Below are 27,225 nucleotides of genomic sequence, written 5' to 3'. Positions count from 1 at the left end.
CAAAACCTGGCGGTCGTTATTTATCCTGCTGACAGACCTTGACTGTGATAGCAGGGCTGGATCACCTATCTCGGTGATGAGTGACGGAGGAATGTCCGAGGGGGGCCCCGCTGACTGGGCTTCCGGGGCAAGTGATGGTGGATTTGGAAAAACTCCCCCGGCTCCACAGGCAGAGCCTGCGCCACCTCACCCTGCACAATCGCAGGACTCCACAGCCCCCAGGGACCCCGCGCCACCAGAGGCGGTGGAGTCAGGGCAGAGGCAGGGTGCACAGCCTGTCTTGCCGTTCGGCTGGACGGCGGCCACGGCTTATCCAGGGCCGCAGATCAGCGGCTTAGCAACTTGGCCACCCAGAGAGCCTCCTAGTTCGGTTCCATATGCACCTGGATCTAACTTAGCAGGCGTAGTTCCGGGTGTGCCCCCCCCCAGGACTGCCTGGTTATGGTCCGCTGCCCTCCCTGGCACTGGACTGTTCTGCACAGTCGCAGAACCAAGCCATGGACTTTTTCATGCAGCATCTGCTCTTTCTGTCAGAGCTACCAAATCTATCCCGAAGGATGGAGGACTTGCTCAGCCTGTTAGAGCGGCGAATGCCCGAGCCCGTGCCGTCCGCGCCGCCCGCGCCCCCCCGCCAGAAGCGGGAGATACGACTCCGAGCCGAGAAACGGCGCGGCCGGCGGCGAAACCAGGAACAGCGCTGCCGCGGGGAAACCCGGAAGTGGCAGTGGCTGCGGAGCAGCGGGCAGAGGCGGCGGCGCCAGGCGCGTCCGCAGAGAATGGGCCAGCAGCGGCACCGGGCGCGTCCGCGGTGCGCCAGCCAGAGACGGCGGCGCCGAGCGCGCCTGGGGAGCACGAAACAGCAGTGGAAGCGGCGACCACGCCGAACGCGGCTGCTGTGCGAGAGACGAGCGCAGCGCCGGCCGCGGCGCCGAGCACAGCCATAGCCCCAGAGTCGGCTGCAGCTTCAGTACCGACTCGGTCGGAACTGGCCGAGACAGCCTCCTGTAAAGAAACTGCTGTAAAAACTGCCACACAGCCAGCTGCAGTCTGTCCTGTCTGTTCTGGCTCTGGCGAACTTCGCCAAAGTGGCCCCCCTCCCCATACATTTCTGTTCCCTCCCAGCACCCCAGAGTTGCCTTTGCCTGATGATTCCTCGTCAGGCAGTGAGGCAGATGAGGTTCTGGCCCCAGGTCGTCAGGCGGCTGTAGCCGTGTGGCGAAGAAAAAGGCTGTGCCGGTCTCGCCCCTGGACTTTTCCGGACTGCACGGTAACAGTGTGTCCGACGCATTATAATCACTTCCTGGAGTTTCTTAAGATGCAAGCATTGGGGGACGATGACTGGAGGTCATTAGAAATCCTTGGAATGCCACATATATCTGAGGATTCTGGGGGTAACTGGGGAGCTGTGACATTCCATCTCCAGGCTGTGCCAGTAGTTCAGGATGGTACTGGTTCCCCAAAAAGAGATCCAAGCTTTCCCAGTGTATAAGGCTCTCCCAGATTCAGGGGAGCATGACAAGCATGAGGTAATTGCTTGGAAAGTTGCCCAGGACCTCCAATCCAAGGTGGCACAATATGGGCTAGGTTCTGCTGAGGCTATGCAAATAATAAGGGTGATAAATACAGATTTGCTTTCTCCATTTGATATCAGACACTTAGGTCAAATTCTATTTCAACCTGTACAATTTACGGTTTTTGAGAAAACCTGGAGAAAGCTGGCCGGCAAGACTGCATTAGCAAATTTGCAGCTCCCTGCTGCTGATCCTAGACGGACAGCAGGAGTGGATGCTTTGATGGGGACTGGTCCCTTCTCTGATCCCGGTCTACAGGGTAACTTGTCCTCTAGCGTCCTGCAGCAAGCTCAACAGGTCGGCATGGCTGCCCTGTTGAAAACCATATACTGAAATAGTTCAAGGCAAATTAGAGTCATTCCTCTCTTTTGTAGAGGAAGTCGCTGCTTCTCTCGAGAAGCAGGTTGAGGATGACAGGTTAAGGCAGATGTTGTTAAGGCAGTTAGTGAGAGATAACGCAAACGAGGAGTGCAGAAAAATCATAGATGCCTTACCAGGGGATCCTGAGGTAACAGACATGGTTGAAGCCTGCGCTAAGGTGGGATCTGGGAACCAGAGAAGGTCTGCTTTGGCTGCGTTCCTGCAGCTTGTTCACGCATCCTCTGGTCGTGAACCAAAGCAACCAAAACAGGTGAAAAAACGGAAGCAGCCTAAGCCGAGCCAAAAAGAAAACACACCGATCCCCCAGTGCAAGAGGTGTGGCAGGCCAGGGCATTGCTCAGACTATTGTAGATCCCGGACTCATGCCGATGGTCAGCCTTTGACGGGAAACTTCCGCCGGGGTGCAAGGAGGGGGAATTGCTCTCCGATGCAGTCGCTCCCCCAGAGAGTGGCACAGGTACAGGCACAGGCCTACCCAGCCACCCTAGAGACAGCACCCACGGATCAGACGGGTTTGACGTCCACACCGCAGCCGCAGTCGTCTTAGACTCTAGCGGTATTTATAAGGTTCCCTTGGACGCATATGGACCCTTAGCCCAGGGATCCAGTGCGATGCTGGGGGGAAAACCTGATGTTGCCCATCAAGAAATCTTAGTGCACTCAGGAGTTATTGATGCTGACTTTAAAGGTCAGATTTGCGCTATGGTCTCCACGCAAAAACCCCCTGTAACTATTCCTGAAAAGACCTGCCTTGCTAAAATAGTGCCTTTTAAGTCTTGTGTTCCCAGGATAGAACAAACCCACGAAGATAACGGCAGTGGATCTATGGGACTTCCGCAGGCCTTCTGGACTGCAGACATCTCTGACCAAAGGCCACAGATGACATGTACCCTGATCCTGCCGAACGCCCGTCCACCCCGGACTCAGCTTCGAGGTTTGATTGATACAGGTGCTGATGTAACGATCATCTCCTTCTCTGCATGGCCTCCCTCATGGCCTTTAGCCCCGGTGGGATCGGCCATCACAGGATTAGGAGGATCCACACAGAGCTATTTAAGCAAACGGCCTGTGGTGGTGAAAGATTCAGAGGGGCACACAGCTACAATTAGGCCTTATGTTGCTACCACTTCCCTTAACCTTTGGGGACGGGATGTGTTGGCAGCTTGGGGCGTACGGATTGGGACAAAATTTTAGCAGGGGTCACTGTGTGTAAGGGTGCACAGGATCCTACACTGCCTTTGCGGTGGCTCATTAACACACCAATCCGAGTCAGACTCTGCTCAGTTAGTTGAATTAAGGGCTGTTACCATGGCTTTTCAGCGATTCTCACAGGAACCTTTGAATTTGGTTACTGACTCTGCTTATGTAGCAGATATCACCCAACGCTTAGATTGTTCACTTCTGAAGGAGGTGAACAATGCGGCTCTGTTTTCACTGTTGCAAACCTCGTGGTCTGCAATTCAGGCTCGAGTGCATCCGTATTACATTCTGCACATTTGAAGCCACACCAATTTACCAGGGTTTCTAACAGAAGGCAGTGCCAGGGCTGACATGCTGGCCAACCCTGCGTGGGTAGGGCCTCAGCCTCACAAAATTGCACAAGCCAAGGCATCGCACGGTTTCTTCCATCAAAGTGCACATACCCTGCAGAAGCAGTTTAATTTAACGCCAACCAAGGCGCGTGACATTGTCAGCGCTTGTGCTGACTGTCACGGATTCGCTGCACCTTTGCCAGCGGGGGTAAACCCCAGAGGGCTAAAAGCCTTGCAGATTTGGCAAACGGATGTAACTCACATCCCAGAATTTGGTCGGCTGAAATATGTGCACGTGTCTATTGACACTTTCTCCTCGGCTATGTGGGCTACTGCTCACACTGGAGAGAAGGGACGTGATGTCATTGCCCATTGGAAATTGGCTTTCTCAGTCCTGGGCGTGCCAGCTACTGTGAAAACCGATAATGGTCCTGCCTACGCCTCGGAGAAGATGCGGCAGTTTTTACACCTATGGGGTGTAGACCATACCTTTGGTATCTCACATTCTCCTACTGGCCAAGCCATTGTCAAACGCGCTCATGGTACCTTGAAGCGTGTTTTGGACAAACAGAAAAGGGGAATGCATGGAGAAACCCCACAGAGCCGACTAGCAAAAGCTTTGTATACAATTAATCACCTTACAGTACCACAAAATTCAAATAATCCTGTTATTCTGAATCATTTTCTCTCATTGCAGTCTGCAGGCGACACACAGCTGCCCCGGGCAAAAGTCTGGGTACGGAATTTACTCACTAACCAGTGGGAAGGCCCTCATGAGCTTATCATTTGGGGTCGTGGGTATGCTTGCGTTTCCACAGATACTGGGATACGGTGGCAACCTGCAAAACGCGTTCGCCCTGACTACGGCACCAGAGGCAGAACAGGCAACCTCCAAATGATGACCAGAACGCCAACCACCCAAATGGCGACCAGAATGTAGATCATCAGCCTAATGACTCTTCTGATGATGACCAGGATGTCAACCATCAGGCGGATGGTCCTTCTACAAGCAGAGACTGGGATGGTCCTTCCACAAGCAGAGACTGAATTTTAAATTTCTTGTTATGGAGTCAGATAGTTAAAGCCTTAAGGACATATTTAGAATTAATAATTGATGTAGATTTCTATTCAGGATTAATAGTAGAGTTGTTATCTTATAAAACAAAAAGGGGGAATTGTAGGTACAAAAATGCTGTTAGTGAGGATCTTCTTGTTATTTTCTAAGTCCGTGAGAGACTCTTCTCTCTCACAGAAGAGGTAGCAGGGAATGTAAACAACCAAGCCACCTGCAACCTTGGAAAGTCTTGTTTATGGTATAGTAGAAAATATCTTGATAATGGATGTTTTAGGATTTTGGCCAATCACCCCCAAGGGGTGGCTGGTCCTTTGTCCAATTAGACTATGAAGAAAAAAGTCTATAAAAGAGCTTGTAAAATAATTAAATCAATCAATCTTGCTGCACAATTCCTGCCTGCTGGATCTTCTCCTCCTCCTCCCTATGGCTGCGGGACACGGTGATATACTGTAGGAACCAGGCCAGCGGTAATACAAGCATAGTCCCAGAAGGGATGTCCTTGCTAAGGGGTGCTTACAGCTTCCTCTGGGACCTGATAGAACCTATCAGCTGGCCAGTTTGAATATGGACAATTCTTTAAGCCACTTAAAGTTGTGACCGCCTCTGTGATACACACTTAAGAATAGACAAACTCCCCCCCAAGCTCTCTCTCGTTTCCAGCACTGGGACAGGTGGCTGCGGGGCCACGGCTCCAGGATGACCCCCCCAGCAGGACTGTGGGCAGTCAGAGTGGCTCGGAAACCACCCCCCCTTCCTCCACTGTGGCAAAGATTTCAGCAAAAGCGGCACCTCTGTCCGGCAGAGGTCAGGTGACCAACAGCGATAAGCCACACAGCTGCAAGGCCGAGGTGAGATTAACCCTTTTATTGCTGTGAAGAGCTGAAAACCTGAGGGAAGAGAGAGAGGAGATGCTTAAAGCTGAAATTCTGTTGTGAAGCTATGATATATCAGAGTATCCCATTGTAATTTCATGAAGATATGGGGGGTGGAGTGTTCAGCTCGTAAGCAAAAGCACCTGTGCTGAGATAGGCAGATGCTGACGCAGCTGTAATTTCATGAGAAGTTTGGACAGGGAGAGATGGACCAGATGAGGACTTTTGCTCCAAACGGGAAAGGAGAAAACCTCAGTTCCTAGAGATGGACCAGATGAGGACTTTTGCTCCAAATGGGAAAGGAGAAAACCTCAGCTCCTAGAGATGCTCCCAGAGATAGTCCTAACGATGAAGATGAGGAAGACCCTTTGCTCCCAGGGAAGGAGAAGGGCCTCTGTTTTTTGTTTCTGAATGGCTCAACCTTAAAATTGTACCCCAAAAAACTTCAAGAGTGGACCCTCAAAAGCAGTTGCGGGAAAAGCTGCAAGTTGGGGGAAGGGACTCACATACAAACAGAGAGACCTCTTCCTAAATGGACTGAAAAATATTTGGAAGTGGGCGGCTGTCTCGTTGTGATAATGTTTTCATAGAACAAGCAAGAGACTTCTCTTTCTAAATGAACTGAACAAGGTTATTATGGAAGTGGTAAACAGACTGAACATCTTAAGGGTTGTCTTTTTACATTGTCAGTGGGAGAAGGGAGGTAGGTGGGGGGAGGAGGAGAGCTCTGAAGGTGGTATAATTTTTTTTCTTTCCTTCTTTTAGGTCTGTTAATAAACTTCTTTATATTCTTTCAAGTTTGGTGCCTGCTTCGCATTTCTCCTAATTCTTATCTCACAGAAGATAAACAGTAATGAGTATTTTGGGCCAAACCACTACATTAAATTGGTGTTTCCGCCCGGTTACAAACCCAACCCGCTACAAGGCTGGAATGGCAGGCTGGAATGGCAGGCTGGAACGGCAGGGATGAGCGCAAATCCCGGGTGGCAGACGAGATGTATCCAAACGGAGAACCCCCCAGAGGTCTGGGCAGGCAGGGCAAGCACAGCTACAACATAGCAAAGGCTCGAAGCAACAGCTGGGGCAGGGCGGCCACAGCCTGGCTCCCAGCGGGGCTGGGAAGGAGGGCTTTGGAATTCCGGGGCTTCTCCAGCAGAAAGAAAAGCAGCCAAAGAAAGCAGCCTCCCTCTCTGTCCAAATGCCGGAGGCCAACTGCCCACACACCCAGGAGAAACAAAAGAGTAGCCAGCTCTTTTGTTTTTCTTAGATACTCAGCTATTTGTCCCCCCAGCAACATGTATGGGGGAAATTCCTTTAACAGAAAAAACAAAACAAAACAAAACAGGAGAGCTCCTAAAACCCCAACACATAACTTTTTTCATCCCTTCTCTAAGTGATGGATTGCGGACTGGGTTTGTTTTGGGGAGCTGCTGTATGGCAGACTATACATCCATTGTATGTATCACATGTGATTCTTGGGGTGTCCTGTGTAAGGCCAGGAGTTAGACTCAATGATCCTGACGGGTCCCTTCCAACTCAACGTATTCTGTGATTCTGTGATTCCTGTTCAGTGTATTAGTTAACTGTGTATATTAAAGTATATTTCTTGATTCAAAAGTGTAACTCTTGTTTAGTCAGTGGGATGTGTGTTTTGCATATACATACAAGGGAAAGGATTGTCTGCTTTCCTGGGTAAACATTTCTTTGTGTTACTTGACTGTGCTGTTGACCAACCTGCCTGCTCTTTCCAACAGTTACACGTGTCTGAAGTGACTATAATGGACTATAATGGACTGATACTTGGGGGGAAAAAAAATGAACCTCTTGAGCACATATCTTAATGAAAACTGTATTAATATGTTGTTTAGTGGTTGTGGATGCTTTTGATGTTTTGAATATTTGGCAAGCCATGTAACCGCCTTCAGTCACCTCCTTCATGCTGTTGCAAAATGGTGTCAGATTTAGATTAGTAACAGGTTGTGATGTAACAGTAGGGTTTATCTCAAGGGAAACTTCACAAAATGTTGTGTTTACAGATGATTCTGTCAAAATAGCTCAGATTGTCACTCCATCTGGTATTGTCACCAGAGATATTTTCATGGATAGGTCTTCTGGCTTGTGGATGCTATTGTTTTTTCCCAGAACCATGAGGAACACCAGCTCTGGTAAAGTGCATGGACTTAGTAGAGCGTGCAGGATGGCAAAGAACACCTGAAGGTTGGTTGCACTTTGGTGTTTCCGGTTGTGTTTAACTACTGTCAAATGTGATCATCACAGCATGGAAGAGCCTTCTGCCAGGCTTCCTTGTGCTTTAAAGAGGAGGGAGCAGAGAGGGTTTTTTTTTCAAATAGTCAAGCAAGCGTCAAAGCTGTTTACTTAGGCAAAACTAGAGTGGAAGGGTAACATTTTAATTGTCTGACAGGCAGTGAATTTAGGCTTTTTTTTCAGCAAAGCACAGTTGTCTGTTGATTTCATTGGGAGTGTGATATTTAAACCTAGCATATGCTTAAGTTTGTTCTGAGGTTTCCAAGCAAGGCCCTTAGGGAAAGTGCTTTTCACCTTCCATGAGTGAGAGGGGAAAAGACATTGTGCTCTGTGCCTATATAAATCAGGGCATGTTATTTACTACATATCATTAGCATAAAAAGCAAGGTAAACTATCACCAAAACTGTGAGGAAGGGACCAGGGTGCAGGGGTGTCTCTTCTGCACAGCTCCACAGGAGAAAGCAGTGTCCCATCTCCTGGGAAAGGGGAGGAAGGGACTGGATCCTCTGTTTGCGTTACCTCATTGCTCTGTGGGGTTTCTGTATCCTCCATCTGGGCCATGCAGGCAGATGAGCCAGGATGTCATGCACTTGCAAGGGAAGTTATTGCTGACTTATCAGTAACTGGCTCTTCTCCAGCCCCCAATGATCAACTGAGGTGGAGGAGGTCAAGCCTAGCCTAGTTGACATTACTTAATGTGTGTGCACATGTCTTTACCTTGCAGTGACTTCTGCATCCTCTGTGTAGCTGCCTTCAGATAAAGCAACTTTCACCATTTTATGGAACCTGTAAGAGCTACAGCATGTTTTTGTAACTATAGTTTAATTTTCAGGGGTTTTTTAGTTTCCTGATTCATAGTCCTCCAGAAACATAAAATGATTCATATAACCAAGCACTTAACACCTTTTCCATTTGTAAATGGCACTTCATGCATGCTTAATGAGGGTATTCCAAACCACTAAAACTGTAATTTGTTTATTCTACATAATAAGGTTTGAATCCAGCAAAGACTTACGTAAATACTTTAAAGTTCATTGTAGGTTTTTGCAAATGGTGATCTAGAACTAGAATGTCCTCTGGCTTAATCTCAGTTGGTCTTTGTGGCACTCATAAGCTCTGACACAGCACCTGGGAAGAGAGAATGGGAAAGAAAAATGGAATTGGTGCTATAAATCTGACAGAAAGAAAAGAATGCAGAAGAGGCTCTTTTATTGCTTTCACGAGGTAAGATTTAAATATTAAAATACATTAAAAAAAGGAGATGGAAAGAGAAGATGAAAAACATTTTTTATTTCAATCTGCTTTAGAATTTCTAAAATTAAACTCTCAGTGTCTTTTTATTTTTGTTGGAAGATATGAGGGAAAAATCCCTTTGCTGGGTAATTCAAAGCTCAGATTTATTTAGACTCAAAATATACATTTCTATCTAGCACTGCACTTTTAAAAAGCTATTGCATGGTTGCTCAAGCAATGCACATATTTTATGACTTTCTTTTTAAAATGGAATCAAATCATTTATGATGTTAGGTTTTTAGTGTCTTAATTCAGACTTTTTCTCCCAGATCATCCCAGAACCACTCCAGATTTTTCAATGTAAAAAAGAAAACCCTAAATCTTTTTCATTCATCTAACACACAGGATTCTAAAAGCAGTAAAATCTTCTAATTTGAATTGAAATTTAATAAATGCATTTAATTACTGGATTTTGGAAGAACAGTGTAGATTCTGAGAATCAGATTTCTGAAAAGGTCAAAAGGCATTTTTTTCTTCTCCATAAGGTAGTGTTGGTTGCAGGAAGCTGTTCATTTTCAGGTATTTTATTACTTTGTCTTATTCAATGTTATTTTAACTTTGTTGTTGTGAAAAAGGATTTTTGGTTACACTTTGCCTCTCCTTTGTTGCATTAAATGGTGAAATTCTCTTATCTTCCCCCATTCTCCAATAACTTTAAAAAAAAAAAGTTACTAACCTTCTGCTTCAGGAGTGATTTATAGCTCATTAATGTCAGTGAAAGAGTCCAATGCTAAGAGTTAGGAAAGGACCATGAATTCCAGTTCCTGCAAAGCTTAACACATGTCATGTGTGTTGAGCTTTGCAGAATTGGATGGGGGTTGGCTCCTTTGCAATCAAATCTGTTTTCCATGTGCAGGTGTTGCCACCAGGGAACTGGAAACAGCCCTGACACTACTTTAGCAAGTGGGTCTCTGTCCTCCCTCCCTCCCTCACCATGCTGGTCTCCACACAACATTCCATTAAAACGAGCAGGAGCATTGCTGATCTTTCCAGAAGGTGTAAGACAAGCTAAAACCTCCAAGTTGTTTATACTCCTTGGATGCTTTTCTGTTGAGCTTCCTTTTCTGATGAGAGTGAAAGAGCAGAGGAGGCTGCTGTCCTGCTAAGTTCTTTATTTCATAGTCTCACAGTTTTCTGAAGGTAGAGTTCAAAGGGGTTACATGATAAGGCCAAGCAGTAACAGCAGCAGCAGCAGGCCAACAGCAAGTAGAAAAAAGCTTCTTCTTCTATTATCTAAACTTACAAAAGTGTGGATTATATTTGTTAATTGACCAATAAGATTAACACATGATTCTAGTTTTTCTTTTCTTAACCTATCCTGGTCTAACAGTCGTAAGACTTACACAAGTGTTACATAGGTATTACACAGATTCGCATATATAGTTTCTATCAGCTCGTATTGTTTATGTGAACACTCTATCTGAAAAATGTGAACAGTATAGTTCTATCTATGTTTTGTCTAAAGTAAAGAAATTCTGTGAAAAGGTAACACTGCTGTAGTAAAAACTGATCTCTTTGCTGCAGCTTTTCGATGTTTAAAGCACTTAGTATATATTTCTACTAAAAGTTAAAAATCTATATTTCTATTTCACTTTGGTGTGACTTCATGTACCTTGGCTTATCCACAGGTTTTAATTCAACCCCTGTGCTTTGGCTTTCCTCTGGGCCTAGGTCCAGAGGAGCTTTCACTCCAATACTTTTCCAGTGATGATGTGGATAAAAATGGTTTGCATTCCTGGCACTGCTGCACTCAGGTGTCTCCTCATCCCTCAGAGGACAGTACTTATTTCAGAATGAAGCATTTTATGAAAAAGCATGTATTCCTGGAAAGAACCCGCTCTGGATGATCTTAGGTCCCATGCCACTTCTAAATAGATGATGAGGATATAACCTAAGATGCCAGAGGAAGATCTGTAATCCCCCTTGAAGGAAAATTATGCATTCAAGAAAAATGGGGTGAATGAGCAGGGAGCGTTTCAGGGATGAGTGTCTCTATGATGCTCTTCCATTTCAGTTCACACAAGAAAGAGCTTCAATTGGTTTTGTAATATATGGTCTGTGGCATTTGCTTGGTGGTTTGTCCCTCTGAACAGTGTGGTGTTCATTTCTCTCACATTCGGCTTGTGCTCTCTCTGTTGGGAGCTGACAGTGCACTTCCTTGCAATGATTCACTAAGTGTTTATTTAGGGGCTATGTTGCATTTAGGCAGAATCTTTCTATATTAAAAATGTGTCTTAGCAATTTACATAAGATACTAGATTAGCTTCTAGGCTACTTTAGTCTTCAGAGCTGACCACCAAGAAGGAAAAATGTATTTCTGTTGGGCTCAACTTTTCCAAAATCAAGAAAGAGATCTTCAGCCAGAAACACAGAAGCATGCAATTTTAAATGAAACATGGACTGAATGCCAAGTTTGGGCTTTTGCCTCTGTTAAGAGTATTTTGAGAATGAAGCCTTGAAACATAGCCTTCTTTCGGAAACCCTAAGGGAAACCAAGAAAGTCCAAGGTCACAGCCTAGAAGAGCTGCATCTTCTGGAGTTATATTTAGTGGCATTTTGCTTCTCAAAGACAACCCAGTTATGGAAAGGATTTAACTGTCAGGGAAATAATATGTTTTTATCTTGATTCACTCAGTGGTGCATTTTAGCCAGAGATACATGGTCAGTTGAGTTTGGTATGAGTTAGTGCTGCCCCCTGAATGGGCAGCGGAAGTTTTCTCCAGTGCTGCCCTTCTAAGCCACCTGGCTTCTGTTGTGCTAGCACAAGCATTTCTGAAATGCCTGGAGGATGCCCTGTCTGGGGACTAGCTCTTAACAACTGAGAAAAGTTTATCCTTTTTCACTGTGCCCCCTAAATGAAATGGAGAGTGCTGCAGCTATTTTTTTTTTTATTTTGTTGTTATTTTTCAGAAGCTGCAATAAATAGGTATGATTGTCATGTTAAGAGCTGGGAGGTTTTCTGCAACCAACCATTTAATACTCTTTCATTAACTAAGAAACCAATGAAACAAAGATGTTCCAGCTGAAGGAAATATGGCAGCAGAGGATGGTTATCTCTCAACTCTGCCAGTGATGCCTTAACAAACCTAGAAATAAAACAACACACTTTCGAGATAATATTAGTTTAGGAGGTAATATAAGGTTGGTCTTTATTGGAGGCCTCTAGGGGCAGATACGGAAAATGTCCACAAAATGCCCACCCCCCCATGGGGTGAATACAGTTTTATAAGTTCAGCAAATTAGCATAATTGACAAAAATCACCAATTAGAGACGTAAGTCATCATGCAATTTCCCCCTATTCAACCTTCTCTGAACCCTCCCCCCTCAGATGGAAACTAAACTTTGTTTATGAAAATGTGTCTCGAAGAGCTGGTTTTTGGCCTTGGTTCCCAGAAAGAACCAAGAGAGGATAGGGGCCTTGTAGCCCCTGGGGCTTGGAGCTCTGAAATATGTTTTGTCTTTCTGCCTAGGGAAGAGGTAGGGAAAAGTACTGGGAAAACCAGCCACAGATACAAGAATAAGCTACAGAGCTGCAAATACATGTCTAAAGAATACAGAGAATATATAAAAGGAAAAGGCAAAAATCATTTGGCATCACCAACAGCTCATGCTGCAATGCTTGTGGTAGCGGCTGGATGGCACACAAAAGGCTGCAAAGAAAATGGTTTTATGTGGAGAAAATTAAATACAGGAAGGACCGGCCTTTGTTATGCAAAACTTTGCAGCTGAAGTTGATTAGAATGGATAGAGTGCTGTGAAACAAGATAAGATAGCTTGCTTGTTGGCGCAGCAAGGAAATATAGGGAGGGCTCTGAAGATGTCCTGGAGCATGGCAGAGCATTCTGTTGGTTTCCATATCTAGCGTTTACTTTCCTTGTTTAGCCCATTGACTTTGAAATACTGAAGAATCGCTCTTACTGATTACAGCCATTGCAGTTCTTCCTTTTTTAAAAATCAGTTATTGTGTGTGTCACTTATATTCTGCCTTGGTGCAAATGTTAAAAGCTCCATCTCTTGACCCTTTCCTTTAGTGTCTGCACAGCTGTTTCACTGACCAAAAATCAGTCATCTCTGTGCAGAATGTTCCCTGGCACATCAAAATCACATTGGGTGGCTGTTCTGGGGATTTGTTACAGCACAAAGCAGGCAGCAGATACACCAAAAGGTGCTGAACTATCAACCTTTCTGGCAACTGTGACTCTACAGGTTTGGCTTCAGGCTGGGTAAAAATACCATGTAGATATACTCCTGGGTAAAACCATGCAGGTTTGGCTGTCGATAGGTCAGAGATTTCAGGATCTAACTGGTAAGATGTTCAGAAGTCACAATAGTAGCTTAGGCTCCTCCAGCAAGAATTCCCCAGGGGGGGAGCTGCAGGATTCACCTGCACTCAGCTCATGGAGTTTGTAGAAGCTACTAGAAGTAAAATCAGTGTCAGAAAGAGCATGTTAAGAATTATTAGAAATACCATGATCCTGTGATTCTCCTAGATATCTATATGCGGTAACCCAACAGCCAAAAGTTATCTGTAACCGGGGTTTAATAACTTTTTAGTCTTCTTGGAAGCCCACTATATCATCCTGACCTCTCTCGTGCTTTGATGCTTAGAGGGGTGGAAATTGGGCAGTGATTTCAGATTCTCCTGTTGCTGTTGATTCAGGAAGTATTTTATATGGCAGGGCCAGCCAGCAGTGCAAACTGCAATAATAAAAAATAAAAATCCCTAAATTAAAGCAAATGCTGTATTAGGTATAGCTGAGCCATATTTTTCTATTTAAGGAAATATCAGGTTGGGCCTTGAATTTGTGAGTACAGCAAGGAATATGTTGGAAAGTGGGAATTGCATTATGGCTTCTATTTCCTTTCTAGGGAAGCATGTAAAGCACATTAAAGAGTGAGGGGAGGTCATGACTGCAGGGAACAGGATGTCTGAGAAGGTGACAGGAGCTGCTGCAATAAACGGACAGAGGAGAGCATGAGGGTGAAAAGTGGTAACTGGAAATTTTGCAATACCCTAAACAGTGTTCTTTCACATGAAAGGTGAAAAAAAAAGTTTCTTATTCATTACTTGTGTATTTCTGCCCTCTTTTAATCTCTTGTTTTAATTCAAAATTTTGGGTTGGGTTTTTCCCCATTGCAGCAATGTTCTGAAATTTTGGAACTGCCAGACAGATAGACTCTGTGTTTCAAAGCCAGCATCTGCATGTGTGCACATGTTGGATGAAAATGCTGGACAGGATGGGCTGATTAAAATGTATTTGCTTAGCCTGATCTGTTAAGAACACTCCTGTATAGTAAGTATTGTGCTGCTGTATTGCAGCATGCTCCTCCCAACTATGTTTCATGCATCATTCCCTCTATCCATAAAATTATTTCTGGGCCAGGCCTACACTGAGTCATAAGCAGGGTGGAAGAGATGGCATCCCTCCATCTAACCCCTCTGTCCAGGGGTGCAGGAAGATCTCAGGCAGGGAAAGCAGCTTGGGAGCCAGCTAGAGGAAGTCTCTACTCACTTTACTGTAGGAGATACCATGGCTTTTCCAGGATTGCTTACTTGAAGCACATTGCAGCACTGCAGGCAAGCAGCACATCTGGCAGTGTGTTGGGGAGAAAAGCATATGGTTTGGCATAAAGGAAGTAAGGATAAACTGTCTACATATTTTTCAAAGGGCAAATTTTCTGCAAAGTCTGTCTGATGATAGCACAAACCAGAACAAGCTGTAATTACATATCCTTTTGGTTTACAGATTATATGATATTTCTCTAGTTTTGCAACTGTGCAACAGTTATGCATCAGTGACTCAGCAGCCTTTTAACAAGCTGTAGAAGGTATCCTATTGCTCAGGCCTGGCAGTACTGATGGGCAGTATGTCCTTTAACCCTTTGTAAGATTATGTAGCTTATGGAGCAGTCTCAGAGTGGTGATCTGTCCACATGGAGCTGGGGGAAGAAGCTGAGGAACCAGGATGATTACCCACTATCTTTTCCTTGGACAGCTCCTGCTCTGGGTATATTGGTGCTTGAGTTCAGCAAATGTAGCAAGGCAGAGAGGGAATGGCACAGAGGAAACTATTTGGAAGGAATTAAATATTAACAACACACCTTAAATACAACCACATAGGAGCAAAAGAAGGGAAATATTGTCCAAGTGTACTCTGTACCCAGTTTTAACATAGGTGTACAGGATTTGTTTATGGAAGCAGACAATCATTGCCTTCCTCACTGTGATAAAAAGCATATTTAAAAGAAGTACTAGATGGAATTTTGTATAAATACGCCTTGCAAAGTAAAGCCTCAAAGGCAAGCCTGGTCCATTTCTGTTGCCACTCTGTAAACTAATTATTTAATTTAAAACAGTAAGCAGCAGCTAGCTTGACTACTTAACTGATTTCCAAGTTGGTTGATTTTTCAGTCCACGTTACCCTCGTGTACCCCTTTTTCCAGGGCTGTAAAACTCTGCTGAGAAGGCTGCTTGCTCAGCCATGGGGTACCCCAACTGCTTCAGTCACTCCTCCACCATCTTTTGCTATGAGGTTCTCAAGGTACCCCAGCCAAAATAATCTGGACAGCAAAACCAGTCTCTTAGAGGATCACTCACTACGTGGTTTTATCCTTATGAAAATAAGGGGAGTGGGGAGGCGCAAATGCCCCAGAACAAGTCTGCCTGCTCTGGTGGAGGCCAGAGAAAATAGCATGTGATGCTGCTGCAATTCTGTTATCGGTCCAAGTAACCAAGGGGTTTGCCAACCAAATTAAATAAATAGTCCAACACTGCCTCCCTCCAAATCACATTTAGTCTGATTAAGAGTCCAAAGAGTATTTTTCCCCAAAAAGGAATGTCTGCATCAGAATACCAAAGATCATTGATTTTTTTTGTTTTATTTTATCTCAGAGAGTGAGTTTTTAAAAATCACTTATCAGCTTCTTTTCAAATGCCTTAAAGGGGGAAAAAATTAAAAGGCATTTATTAATACTAGCAGTAATTTTCCGAAGTATTGCACACATTATTATTAACATTATTCTAGAGATGCAGTGCCAGCAAATCATAGATACAGGGAGTTGGCAATAAATTAGTTGGAGAATTAATAAGGTATTGGAAATTAGGAAAGATGATGAGATGTAAGAGATCAGCTGAGCAAACAAAAGTCTGAGAATGGCACATCTTTCTTGCAGTGATATCGTAATGAAACTTGTGAAGACAGAGCGTGAATATTGATCCTCACATACTTCTCACAACTTGCCATACTTGATCAAATTGCTGTAAAATTGCTAACATTAGCAATAACAAGTTGAAAAGACCTTTATAACAATATAAATGCATCTCTGGTGCAGAGCACTGTCCCTTCTTGATTGATACAGTATTACAGAGTGAGCTGGGTTTCAGCAAAACTGGTGGCTCAAGCTCACCTGTGCTTGAGCCTATGTCCTGCAGCAGAGGACAGGAGTCCAGGCATTGAGACAGAAAATCTAGGGCCCACAAACACTGTATCTTGCATCCAGGGGAAAACAACCCAAGCTCCCAGAGAACTTGGTAGGCTCTGGACTGACATTACTCTCAGAAATGAGACTTGGTACTATGGTAAATAGTGCCATAAAACCTGACTGTTTGACGGTCAAGAAAAAACAAATCTAATACCATGCTCTCAGAAAACAACAAAAGAGGTTGAGAAAAAGTGCAGTGAGGAGTGGCCAGGGCTTCAAGGCATGAAGCAATCCCTGTAGGCAGAACAGCCAAGAGGAACCGAGTTTCTGCAGGGGAAGAGTTGGCTGCTGGGCATGATTCTAAAGGTCGGTAAAATCATGGGCAGTGAAGAAAGGGGTAGCTGGTAGGTGATGAGCTGAGGGTTGTGGGTGAAAAGCTGAGGGCTCTGGATGATGAGCTGAGGGCTAGGAGTCTCAGAGAAAACTGTTGGGCATTCAGTTAAGAATAGTCGCAGAGGAGACAGTTTGTCAGATACATAATGGTTTTAAACTGACAGAGAGCAGGTTTAGATTAGATGTTAGGAAAAATTCTTTACTGAGAGGGTGGCAAAGCAATAGAACAGGTTGTCCAGAGATGTCCCATCCATGGAGGTGTTCAAGGCCAACTTGGATGGGCTTGGAGCTACATGGTCTAGTAAAAGACATCCCTGCCAATAGCAGGGAGGTTGGAACTAGGTGGTCTTTGAGGTCCCTTCCAACCTAAACCATTCTGTGGCTATATGATTCTTTTATAATTAAGCTGGGGAACTCTTTGCCATGTGAGGCTGTGGATGCTAAAATTTACCTGAGATTAGGTCAAGGCTGGACAGATCTTCAGAAAAGAAATCCACCAAGTGATATAGTTAAAAAATGAATGAACTAGTCTGGGCCAGAAATGTTAAGCTGGGAATGAGATTTTTATTCTTTCCAGTGGGATGTTGCTAAAAACAGAAGGAAAGCTTCTTCTTTAAATATCTGATTTTTATCTTGACAGTGTCTCTTGACTTTTCCACAGCTTTAAAATTACTTTTCCCTCTCTCAGTCTTTATTTTTCCATGCATTATTTTTCTGTGGCAGTTCTCTTCTCTTCTCTTCTCTTCATTGGCGTTGTATTAAAAAGCTCTAGGGTATATTACCATGTCCCGCAGCCGTAGGGAGGAGGAGAGAAGATCCAGCAGGCAGGAATTGTGCAGCAAGATTGATTGATTTAATTATTTTACAAGCTCTTTTATAGACTTTTTTCTTCATAGTCTAATTGGACAAAGGATCAGCCACCCCTTGGGGGTGATTGGCTAGAATCCTAAAACATCCATTGTCAAAATATTTTTCTACTATACTATCAACAAGACTTCTCAAGGTTGCAGGCATTTCATTGTTTACATAACTCTGCTACCTCTTCTGTGAGAGAGAAAAGTCCCTCACGGACTTAGAAAATAGCAAGAAAATCCTTGCTAGCAGCATTTTGTATCCACAGTTCCCCCTTTTTGTTTGATAAGATAACAACTCTACTATTAATGCGAAATAGAAATTTATGTCCGTTGTTAATTCTAAATATATCCTTAAGGCTTTAACTATCTGACTCCATAACAAGAAATTTAAAGTTCAGTCTCTGCTTGTAGAAGGACCATCCCAGTCTCTGCTTGTAGAAGGACCATCTGCCTGATGGTTGACATCTTGGTCACATCAGAAGAGTCATTAGGCTGATGATCTACATTCTGGTTGCCATTTGGATGGTTGGTGCTCTGGTCATCATTTGGAGGTTGCCTGTTCTGCCTCAGGGCGAACACATTTTGCAGGTAACCATCGTACCCCAGTATCTGTGGAAACGCAAGCATACCCACAACCCCAAACGATAAGCTCATGCGGGTCTTCCCGCTGGTTAGTAAGTAAATTCCGTGCCCAGACTTTTGCCCGGGGCAGTTGTGTCTCGCCTGAAGACTTCAATGAGAGAAAATGATTCAGAATAACAGGATTATTTGAATTTTGTGGTACTGTAAGGTGATTGATTGTATACAAAGCTTTTTCTAGTCGTCTTCAGTAACCAAATTCAAAGGTTCCTGTGAGAATTGTTGAAAAGCCATGATAACAGCCCTTAATTCAACCAACTACGTAGAGCCTGACTCGAATTGGTATGTTAGTCAGCCACCGCAAAGGCAGTGTAGGATATTGTGCACCTTTACGCACAGTGACCCCTGCTAAAAATTTGTCCCAATCCATACCCCCCAAGCTGCCAACACATCCCGCCCCCAAAGGTTAAGGGAAGTGGCAGTAACATAAGGCCTAATCATAGCTGTGTGCCCCTCTGAGTCCTTCACCACCACAGGCCGTTTGCTTAAATAGCTCTGTGTGGATCCTCCTAATCCTGCGATGGCCGATCCCACCGGGGCTAAAGGCCATGAGGGAGGCCATGCAGAGAAGGAGATGATCGTTACATCAGCAGCCGTATCAATCAAACCTCGAAGCTGAGTCCGGGGTGGACGGGCGTTCGGCAGGATCAGGGTACATGTCATCTGTGGCCTTTGGTCAGAGATGTCTGCAGTCCAGAAGGCCTGCGGAAGTCCCATAGATCCACTGCCGTTATCTTCGTGGGTTTGTTCTATCCTGGGAACACAAGACTTAAAAGGCACTATTTTAGCAAGGCAGGTCTTTTCAGGAATAGTTACAGGGGGTTTTTGCGTGGAGACCATAGCGCAAATCTGACCTTTAAAGTCAGCATCAATAACTCCTGAGTGCACTAAGATTCCTTGATGGGCAACATCAGGTTTTCCCCCCAGCATCGCACTGGATCCCTGGGCTAGAGGTCCATATGCATCCAAGGGAACCTTATAAATACCGCTAGAGTCTAAGACGACTGCGGTGTGGACGTCAAACCCATCTGATCCGTGGGTGCTGTCTCTAGGGTGGCTGGGTAGGCCTGTGCCTGTACCTGTGCCACTCTCTGGGGGAGCGACTGCATCGGAGAGCAATTCCCCCTCCTTGCACCCTGGCGGAAGTTTCCCGACAAAGGCTGACCATCGGCATGAGTCAGGGATCTACAGTAGTCTGAGCAATGCCCTGGCCTGCCACACCTCTTGCACTGGGGGATTGGTGTGTTTTCTTTTTGGCTCGGCTTAGGCCGCTTCCATTTTTTCACCTGTTTTGGTTGCTTTGGTTCACGACCAGAAGATGCAGGAATGCAGCCAAAGCAGACCTTTTCTGGTTCCCAGATCCCACCTTAGCGCAGGCTTCGACCATGTCTGTTACGTCAGGGTCCCGTGCTAAGGCATTTATGATTTTTCTGCACTCTTCATTTGCATTATCTCTCACTAACTGCCTTAACACCATCTGCCTTAACCTGTCATCTTCAACCTGCTTCTTGAGAGAAGCAGCAACTTCCTCTACAAAAGAGAGACTCTGATTTCCCTTGAACTATTTCAGTATATCGCTTTCTAGGAGCAGACAACTCTATGGTTTTCAACACAGCAGCCATGCCGACCTGTTGAGCTTGCTGCAGGACGCTAGAGGACAAAGTACCCTGTAGGCTGGGGTCAGAGAAGGGACCAGTCCCCATCAAAGCATCCGTCCCCACTGTCTGTCTAGGATCAGTAGCAGAGAGCTGCATATTCCCTAATGTAGCCTTGTCATCCAGCTTTCTCCAGGTATTCTCAAAAACTGTAAATGGTATAGATTGAAATAGAATTTGACCTAAGTGTCTAATATCAGATGGAGAAAGCAAATCTGTATTTATCACCCTTATTATCTGCACAACCTCAGCAGAACCTAGCCCATGTTGTGCCACCTTGGATTGCAGATCCTGGGCAACCTTCCAAGCAATCACCTCATGCTTGTCATGCTCCCCTGAATTTGGGAGAGCCTCATACACTGGGAAGGCTTGGATCTCCCCTTTTGGGGAGTCACTACTATCCTGAATTTCTGGCACAGCCTGTGGATGGGGGTGAGAGGGGGAACAGTGTACCTCTAGAGAAATTCAGCTTGGCTCGCAGCATCAGGACACATCGCAGCGTGCAGGCCACGTCAGCGGCACCAGATATTAAAAAGCCCTAGGGTATATTACCGTGTCCCGCAGCCGTAGGGAGGAGGAGGAGAGAAGATCCAGCAGGCAGGAATTGTGCAGCAAGATTGATTGATTTAATTATTTTACAAGCTCTTTTATAGACTTTTTTCTTCATAGTCTAATTGGACAAAGGATCAGCCACCCCTTGGGGGTGATTGGCTAGAATCCTAAAACATCCATTGTCAAAATATTTTTCTACTATACTATCAACAAGACTTCTCAAGGTTGCAGGCATTTCATTGTTTACATAACTCTTGCTACCTCTTCTGTGAGAGAGAAAAGTCTCTCACGGACTTAGAAAATAGCAAGAAAATCCTTGCTAGCAGCATTTTGTATCCACAGCTTTGTTTCTGTGAAGGATTTTGCGTAATGTTTTTCCTTAAAACTGTTCAATTTCAAAATCATCCCTTTTTTTCAAACTTCCTAGTTGCTCTGTGACTCTGTTGTGTAGTTTCTAGGTCTTCTTTTGCTTTACAGTGTCCCTTTTTTCTTTAGGCACTTTCCCTTGAACAGCTCTAAAACCACTGTATCCCTCCGTGTCTCTATACTAATATTTAGAACATCAGTGAACGAAAGAGGGACAAGGCAAGCAGACTTTAATAATAGAGCATATTTGCTTATAGGATATTTATTTTCAAAAATTCTGTAACAGGGCAAAGAGAAACCTTACCATTTCATAAAAAACACATGCTTATTCTTCTTCATACATTCTAGTCATAGGCTTTCCACAAAATGAGCAAACATTTATTTTTGTGCTGTGTGCCCAGAAAAGCTGCTACATGACCATTGTCTTGCCAGGATTTGATGCTGAGAAGATGCAGCCTGATATGTGGAGGCAATGTGCTCCTGGTTTCACTGGGGTCATTGTGAGGGGCTTTAAGGGCAGGTTTCTGAGTCAGGGTGAGTTTACATTTTGACTCACCATTAGAGAGTGGTATGGAGTTAAATGTATTTTGTTATATACATTTGAAAGAGTACATCTCCCTAAGTCCTCTGAAACAGTATAGTTGTGCTCAGGCTGAGAGGCCTTTTCCAACAGTGGACTTCAGCCCATTTTGAGTTTCAGGTGGAGGCAGATGCAGAGGGGCTTTCTGCAGCTGCATCTTGCCCATGAAGAGTGCAACCTGTTTCTCAGCACAGATGGAGTATGGAATCTGGCTGAGCACTTCTGGAGCAACTAGGATGCCTTTACCTTTGAAAACAGTGGAGGCAAACTATTTAAACGGTGTTTACAATGGGCTTTATTAATCCAGGAATTTTAATTTAGCACTGGGAAGGTAACATGTGCTGTGTGTTACATGCTTCTGTGAGTTTTAAGGATGGAGGTTGAGTTTTTCTCAGGGTGCAGCTGATTGGAAGCACAAGAAAATGTTGTGGTTTCTGGGATTTGAGCAGATCAGTCAGGCAGAGTGCACCAGGGATGCAGGAGCTGGGCAGCAGTGAGCCATGAACAAAGCAGTGCAGGACTGGAGGCCAGTGGTCAGCAGTGACTGGTTCTGCTGCTGGGAATCCAGCTGGGAGAGGGATTATTTCTGCATAAGGGAGTGCCCTGCAACTCTAATGCAGTGCTCACAGTGCTTCATTCACTAAGTGAATGTAGCAAAAGTAGTAGTGAATCCCTTGTTTATAAAAAGGGTACCATAGTTTTTAAATTGTGATACTATTAGAGAACCTTCTGGAATGAAAAGAGTATAGTTTTAAAGTGTCTTCTGAATCAAACTATTGTCTCCTAAGACAGTTTCTCTCAAGGTAGTGATAATGTTGGTCACATCTTCCAAGAGCATCAGAACTCCTTTTTGTTAGATGCAAATTATTGTGGCTGTGTTTCTCAGTTACTCATGGTAGTTAATACAAAGCACTTGATCTCATCAGTGTTTTGAAGTATTGGTTTTATGGCCAGGTGCTTGCTGTCATGAGTTAGGGTTTTGTTAATTAGATCTTCATACATTCTGCAAAATATTAACAGATTTGCTCTCCCTGCATACTCTTCATTCTTTGCTACAGAACAGCAGAAAACAATTTAGCTCTCTGGCAGTGTATTTATTATGAAACCATATGGTCTGTGTTTACTTAGGCTGTACAATTAAGTGATTGTACTGCAAATCATGGCCAAGTTCCTGAATAGCTGGGGCCTAAAAACAAGCTCTTAAATTCATTTTAGGTCCTAAATAGAAGGTCTCATTTTTCAGGTATTGAGCCCATCCTGACTCTTTGCTGAGTTTTTTGAAGCAAGCAGACTATCAACGTTTTGAAAATTGGGCCTGCTATGTTTTCCCATGCTTGTACTGGAAATCTAAACTATGTTGTTTAGACTCCTCTTAATATTTGTGGTATTGCAGTGCCTGTTTTATTCTCTACATTGCAATAATTCCTAGTGAGGCTTATTTCATGCTGACAAACTATCAATTTGGATTGATTAAAATATCCAGTAGAAAGGTTGCCAGCAAGGTTGCAATTTTAAGTCTTTGCTGAAAGATGAAGACATGCACAGAGTAAGAATATTTCTGGCAAGTCACTGGGCTTTTTTCATTAAAGGGTAGGCTATAAATACCATCTTTCATAGAACATATGCTTCACTGCCTGTAGCTGACAGCAAACCTGCATGAAACAGGGTTCATCAGAAAGGCTGATGTTACAGTGGGGACTACTGTAACACGCATATATCAAACCAGGAGTCCCCTGGAAAAGAAGTATACGTGGACAGATTCTTGGTAGATGTTTCAGATATGTTTATTTCTCCAGCCGCATGGCCGGAGCTGTGCTCAGGAACTCCCCCAGTCACGGGACCCCAGGGTCCTTCCCACAAAGGGGAACACAAACCAACCAACCGGGAATGAGGCTGACTAGGGGCAGGGAAACCCCGTGTCTCCCCCCCAGGGCCCCTCTCCCAGGGCTTCATGGCAGAGGGGGAGACCCCAACAGGCTGATTTTGCTCTTAGTATTATTGGAAGCTCTTCAGTGTCTCTTAGTGACATTTTTGGAGGTTTTTCAAGGGTGTTCTCCAATGTGAGAGTGCAATAAGGCTTTCTTTCCTTTCTCCATATTAAAATTTCAAGGAAAGTCTGATTCATTACTTCCAGGGCTGAGTTAAATTCCTTCCTCTGGACCATTTTAAAAGAAATTGTTTAAGCCTCAAATATGTGTGCTGGCTGCAGCAGCAGCAGTGTGAAAGGATGGGTGTTGCTTTGCTTCATGCTGCTTAGCCTTGAGAAGAGGAGGCTCTCCTTAATCTGTGGGCTCAGAAGCACAGCAGAAAGACTTTTTGACTTAGATAAAACAATGACAATACTCTACAGAAGTACATCATGCACATGGATGCTTCTGAAATATATTGCTAGGGATAACTTAGGCTTTCTTTTCAAAAGAAAATCATACCAATACCTTTCAGAAAAAAATAAAAGATCTTATGTGGAGAAAGGGAAGGAATTTTTCCTCATAGTGTTTAAAAGTAGATAAATTCAGATGGCCCTGGAACGGGAGGATTTAATATATGGTAAATCAGCAGAGTGATCTGGCACAATTGCAAAGGTGACTTTGAAAGAGTTTCTCATTTTGGTTTCAGATCTTTAATTTTTTTCTATTCACATGCCTCAATGGATCAAAATTTGCAGCATTTTCAGTAATTAATATGTTGGTTTTTTTTCTCAAATAGGGGCTTCTCTTGAGAAAAGAATTATGTTTTGTAAACATTATTTTTCTGAGTCTGACTGCATGTTTCCATTCCCCTTGCAGAGGCACAGCAATAGCCGGAATTGTTTTCGGCATAGTATTTATAATGGGAGTGATTGCTGGGATTGCCATCTGCATCTGCATGTGCATGAAGAGCAGCCATGGGACTCGAGTAGAGGTTATCAGAACAATGCACATCAATACCATCAACACATACCCAAGTAAGGAAGCAAAGTGGCAGTCCTGCAAGAGTGCCTGTGCTCATGGCAGGAGTGTTATCCTTGGGTAGTTACGGCTCCACAGTAAATGGGGAATGTGACTGCAGCAGGAGGCTCTTCTCAGTCCGGATGGAACAGCACAAGTCCTGCTGAGAAAGGCAGGACAGCTCAGTGCACAGTGTCTGGCAGCGCAGCTCTGCCTGGGCAGGTTTATTCAGCTGCTGAGTAGGCTAAGGAGATCTGGCCAGGTGACACACTTCATAGCTGGGTGGCTCATGGTGCCTACAGGAGCATGTCAAGTCCTTGCTCAGGGCAGTGCTGCACTGTGCAGGACAAACCTTCTCCCTGTGCCAGAGGCTCTCTGGCAATAGATCAGTTGTTCTTCTTTTGTGTTCTGGTTTCTGTATTTGTTCTTGTTCATGTACAGCCAGCTCCTTTGCATTGTCCAATATAATGGGGACCAGGCATATCACAGATGGGAAAACCTGGACATTAAGGTCTGTGGACCATGGTGCAAAGGCTTTGAGTGGTGATGTGGAGTCTAATGCAACCTGAGCTGACTAGTTTTCGGCCAGAGATCACAAGCACTGCTGGGTGCTGCAGGATCCCAGGTAACTTCTGCAAAAGCACACAGGCATCTCTGCAGGGTGTTCCATAGTGTGTGTCCCAGGAGGGACTGGTGGCTAGGACGCAGTGCTGCATCTCTGCGTCCACCTGGTACCATGCCTGAACTGGAACTTGGAATATGAATTTGGACCATGGTTATAGAATCTTAGAATGCTTTGGGTTTGAGTGTGACACTTTACCATGCCATAAATTAAGTCTCTCCTGATGGGAGAGAATTTGCTGAAAGTCCTTGCAAAGAGTTTCAAAGATAAACCGAGATGTCTCCTTTAGTTTCAGTGCTTCCAGATAGTTGTTTATTAAGTCTTATCAGAGGAACAGCATAGAAGGAAGAAAAGTAGGAATGAGCCCAATTATCAAGATTTACATAGCCTTTTAAAGATATTTTAGCCAATAGTTACTAAAAATGTACATTATTTTCACTTTCTTACCAATTATTCAGTAACACGACTAGGAACTGCGGAATTTTCTATCCAATCATTCCAAAGCACTTTTACTGCAGAATATGGAGTAGTAGAAGAAGAAGAAGAAGGTTTAGAGAACAACAACAATCCTCCATTTTGATATTTTTTACTTTTATCTATTTACTACAAAGAGAAGCCTAAAACCTCTAAATTTTTCACCCTGTGACAATCTTACATAGTAGTCTATCACCTAATTCACACCACTGTATTTTCTAGTTGTTGTCTGACTGTCGGTAATTTTTTCCAAGGTTTGAAGCTAAAACAGTGTTGTTTGGGGGGGTAAGAACCCTTAAAAACAGACAGAGAAATATTCTCAGCACTCTGGGTTCCTACAGAGTGGACCTTGGAGATCATCTAGCCAGCCCAGGCAGGGACACGGTGCAGAGGCCATGTTTGTGCCTTGGTCAAAGTTAGCCGAGTGTTGGACGTGCTCAATGCAAGCTTGTCTGTGGGATAAAATTGTTTTGATGTAATGTTTATTTAGGTGCAGGGAGCAGCAGGGAAGGCACAGGGTCTAAGCCAGAGCTGTCACAGGGTCTGGGGCATCCCAGGGGACAGTAGGGACCCCTTTTGCCTATGGGGCAGTGCAGTTGTGTCTGAAGTGAGTGCAAGCTGGTACACAGGGCTATGTATGAGCCAGCTTGGTGTAGAGCCACCCACTGCATCACACTTCTCAACTTGTGTAGGGTATGCCCAGCTTCTGCCCTGGAGGGAGGCCTGCTGAGACAGGGAGATTGCACAACCTCCCAGCAGAATCCCCGTGGAAAAGGCAGCCACCTTTCAGCTATGGCAAGAGAGGACACAGACCCATGATCCTCTTTGAGACCTATGCAGATCCTTTGTAACCCACTGGCTTTTACCCTCTCACACCCACCCCTGTACCCCTATAAGATCTAGCCCTCTGCCCCTGTGGGATCAGAGAGCTCTTCCCTAGCCTCCCTTCGCAGGGTGCAGGCTAATAAAGCTGCCCCATGCGGAACTGCTATACGGGCCTCTCGTCTCTCTCCTCCTGGTCCGGCCTGGGGTTTGCCTCACAGGACAAGAGCTGAAATCGCTCCCGCTGAATCACTAAAGAGCTGACAGCCTGCTGAGACAGGCACCCCCTGCAAAGGCTCCCCGGCGGTCAAGGGATCGCCACAGACCTCTGGGGGACTGTCCCTTGCTCTCCTTCTGGAGCTCTCTCTGGAGCTCTCTCTGGAGCTGTCATGGCTTCCTGGGTCTGAGCCACAGACCCCATCCCGGCTGCTTCAAACTTGCACTACTCTAGGAGCACCAAAGGAGGTGGCACCAAGCCAGTTGGGGTCTGCAAGGCTCATTTGCCTTGATTCCGCACCTACCATGTGAAAGTGGCCACATTGTTGAAGAGAAAAGCAGATCCTGGATGCAGCATAATGGTGTTTATGCAATTCAGTGACATTGTTAATTACAAATCCAGGAGCAATTGCCTTGGGATAACTTTGGGAGTTCATTGTAATAAAACACAAATGTGTTTACTGCATGAAGCCTTGTCATCCCACTCTTAGAGATCCCCTGCCTTTATATTCCCTCCTGTTGCAAAGGTTATGGCAAACCTCAGGTGCATTACGTATACTTATAGGCAAGCTATGCAATATTTTTAATGCATTTCTTTATCATACCAGTCTTAATATCTGTTTTCTCCCTCACACCCTTATGTTCCAGTTAGACTGAGAGCATCTATAATCATCCTTATCATTTCAACATTGTTTTGCGTAGAGAGATGAGT

The 27,225-nt window shown here is 44.7% G+C and overlaps 1 protein-coding gene across 1 annotated transcript in view; it reads left to right on the top strand.

Annotated features, from left to right (window-relative positions):
• CYYR1 (cysteine and tyrosine rich 1) overlaps window positions 1–27,225 on the top strand; it is an 85,932-nt gene that overhangs the window by 45,259 nt on the left and 13,448 nt on the right. Inside the window, 1 exon segment of the mRNA XM_048293636.1 lies at window positions 24,239–24,396. Coding sequence (XP_048149593.1) covers window positions 24,239–24,396 — 158 coding nt within the window.

This window comes from Corvus hawaiiensis, chromosome 2 (genome assembly GCF_020740725.1).
Source record: "Corvus hawaiiensis isolate bCorHaw1 chromosome 2, bCorHaw1.pri.cur, whole genome shotgun sequence".
Lineage (NCBI taxonomy): Eukaryota > Metazoa > Chordata > Aves > Passeriformes > Corvidae > Corvus > Corvus hawaiiensis.
The sequence above is the reverse complement of the archived record's forward strand: the minus strand, read 5'-3'. Positions and strand labels throughout refer to the sequence as shown.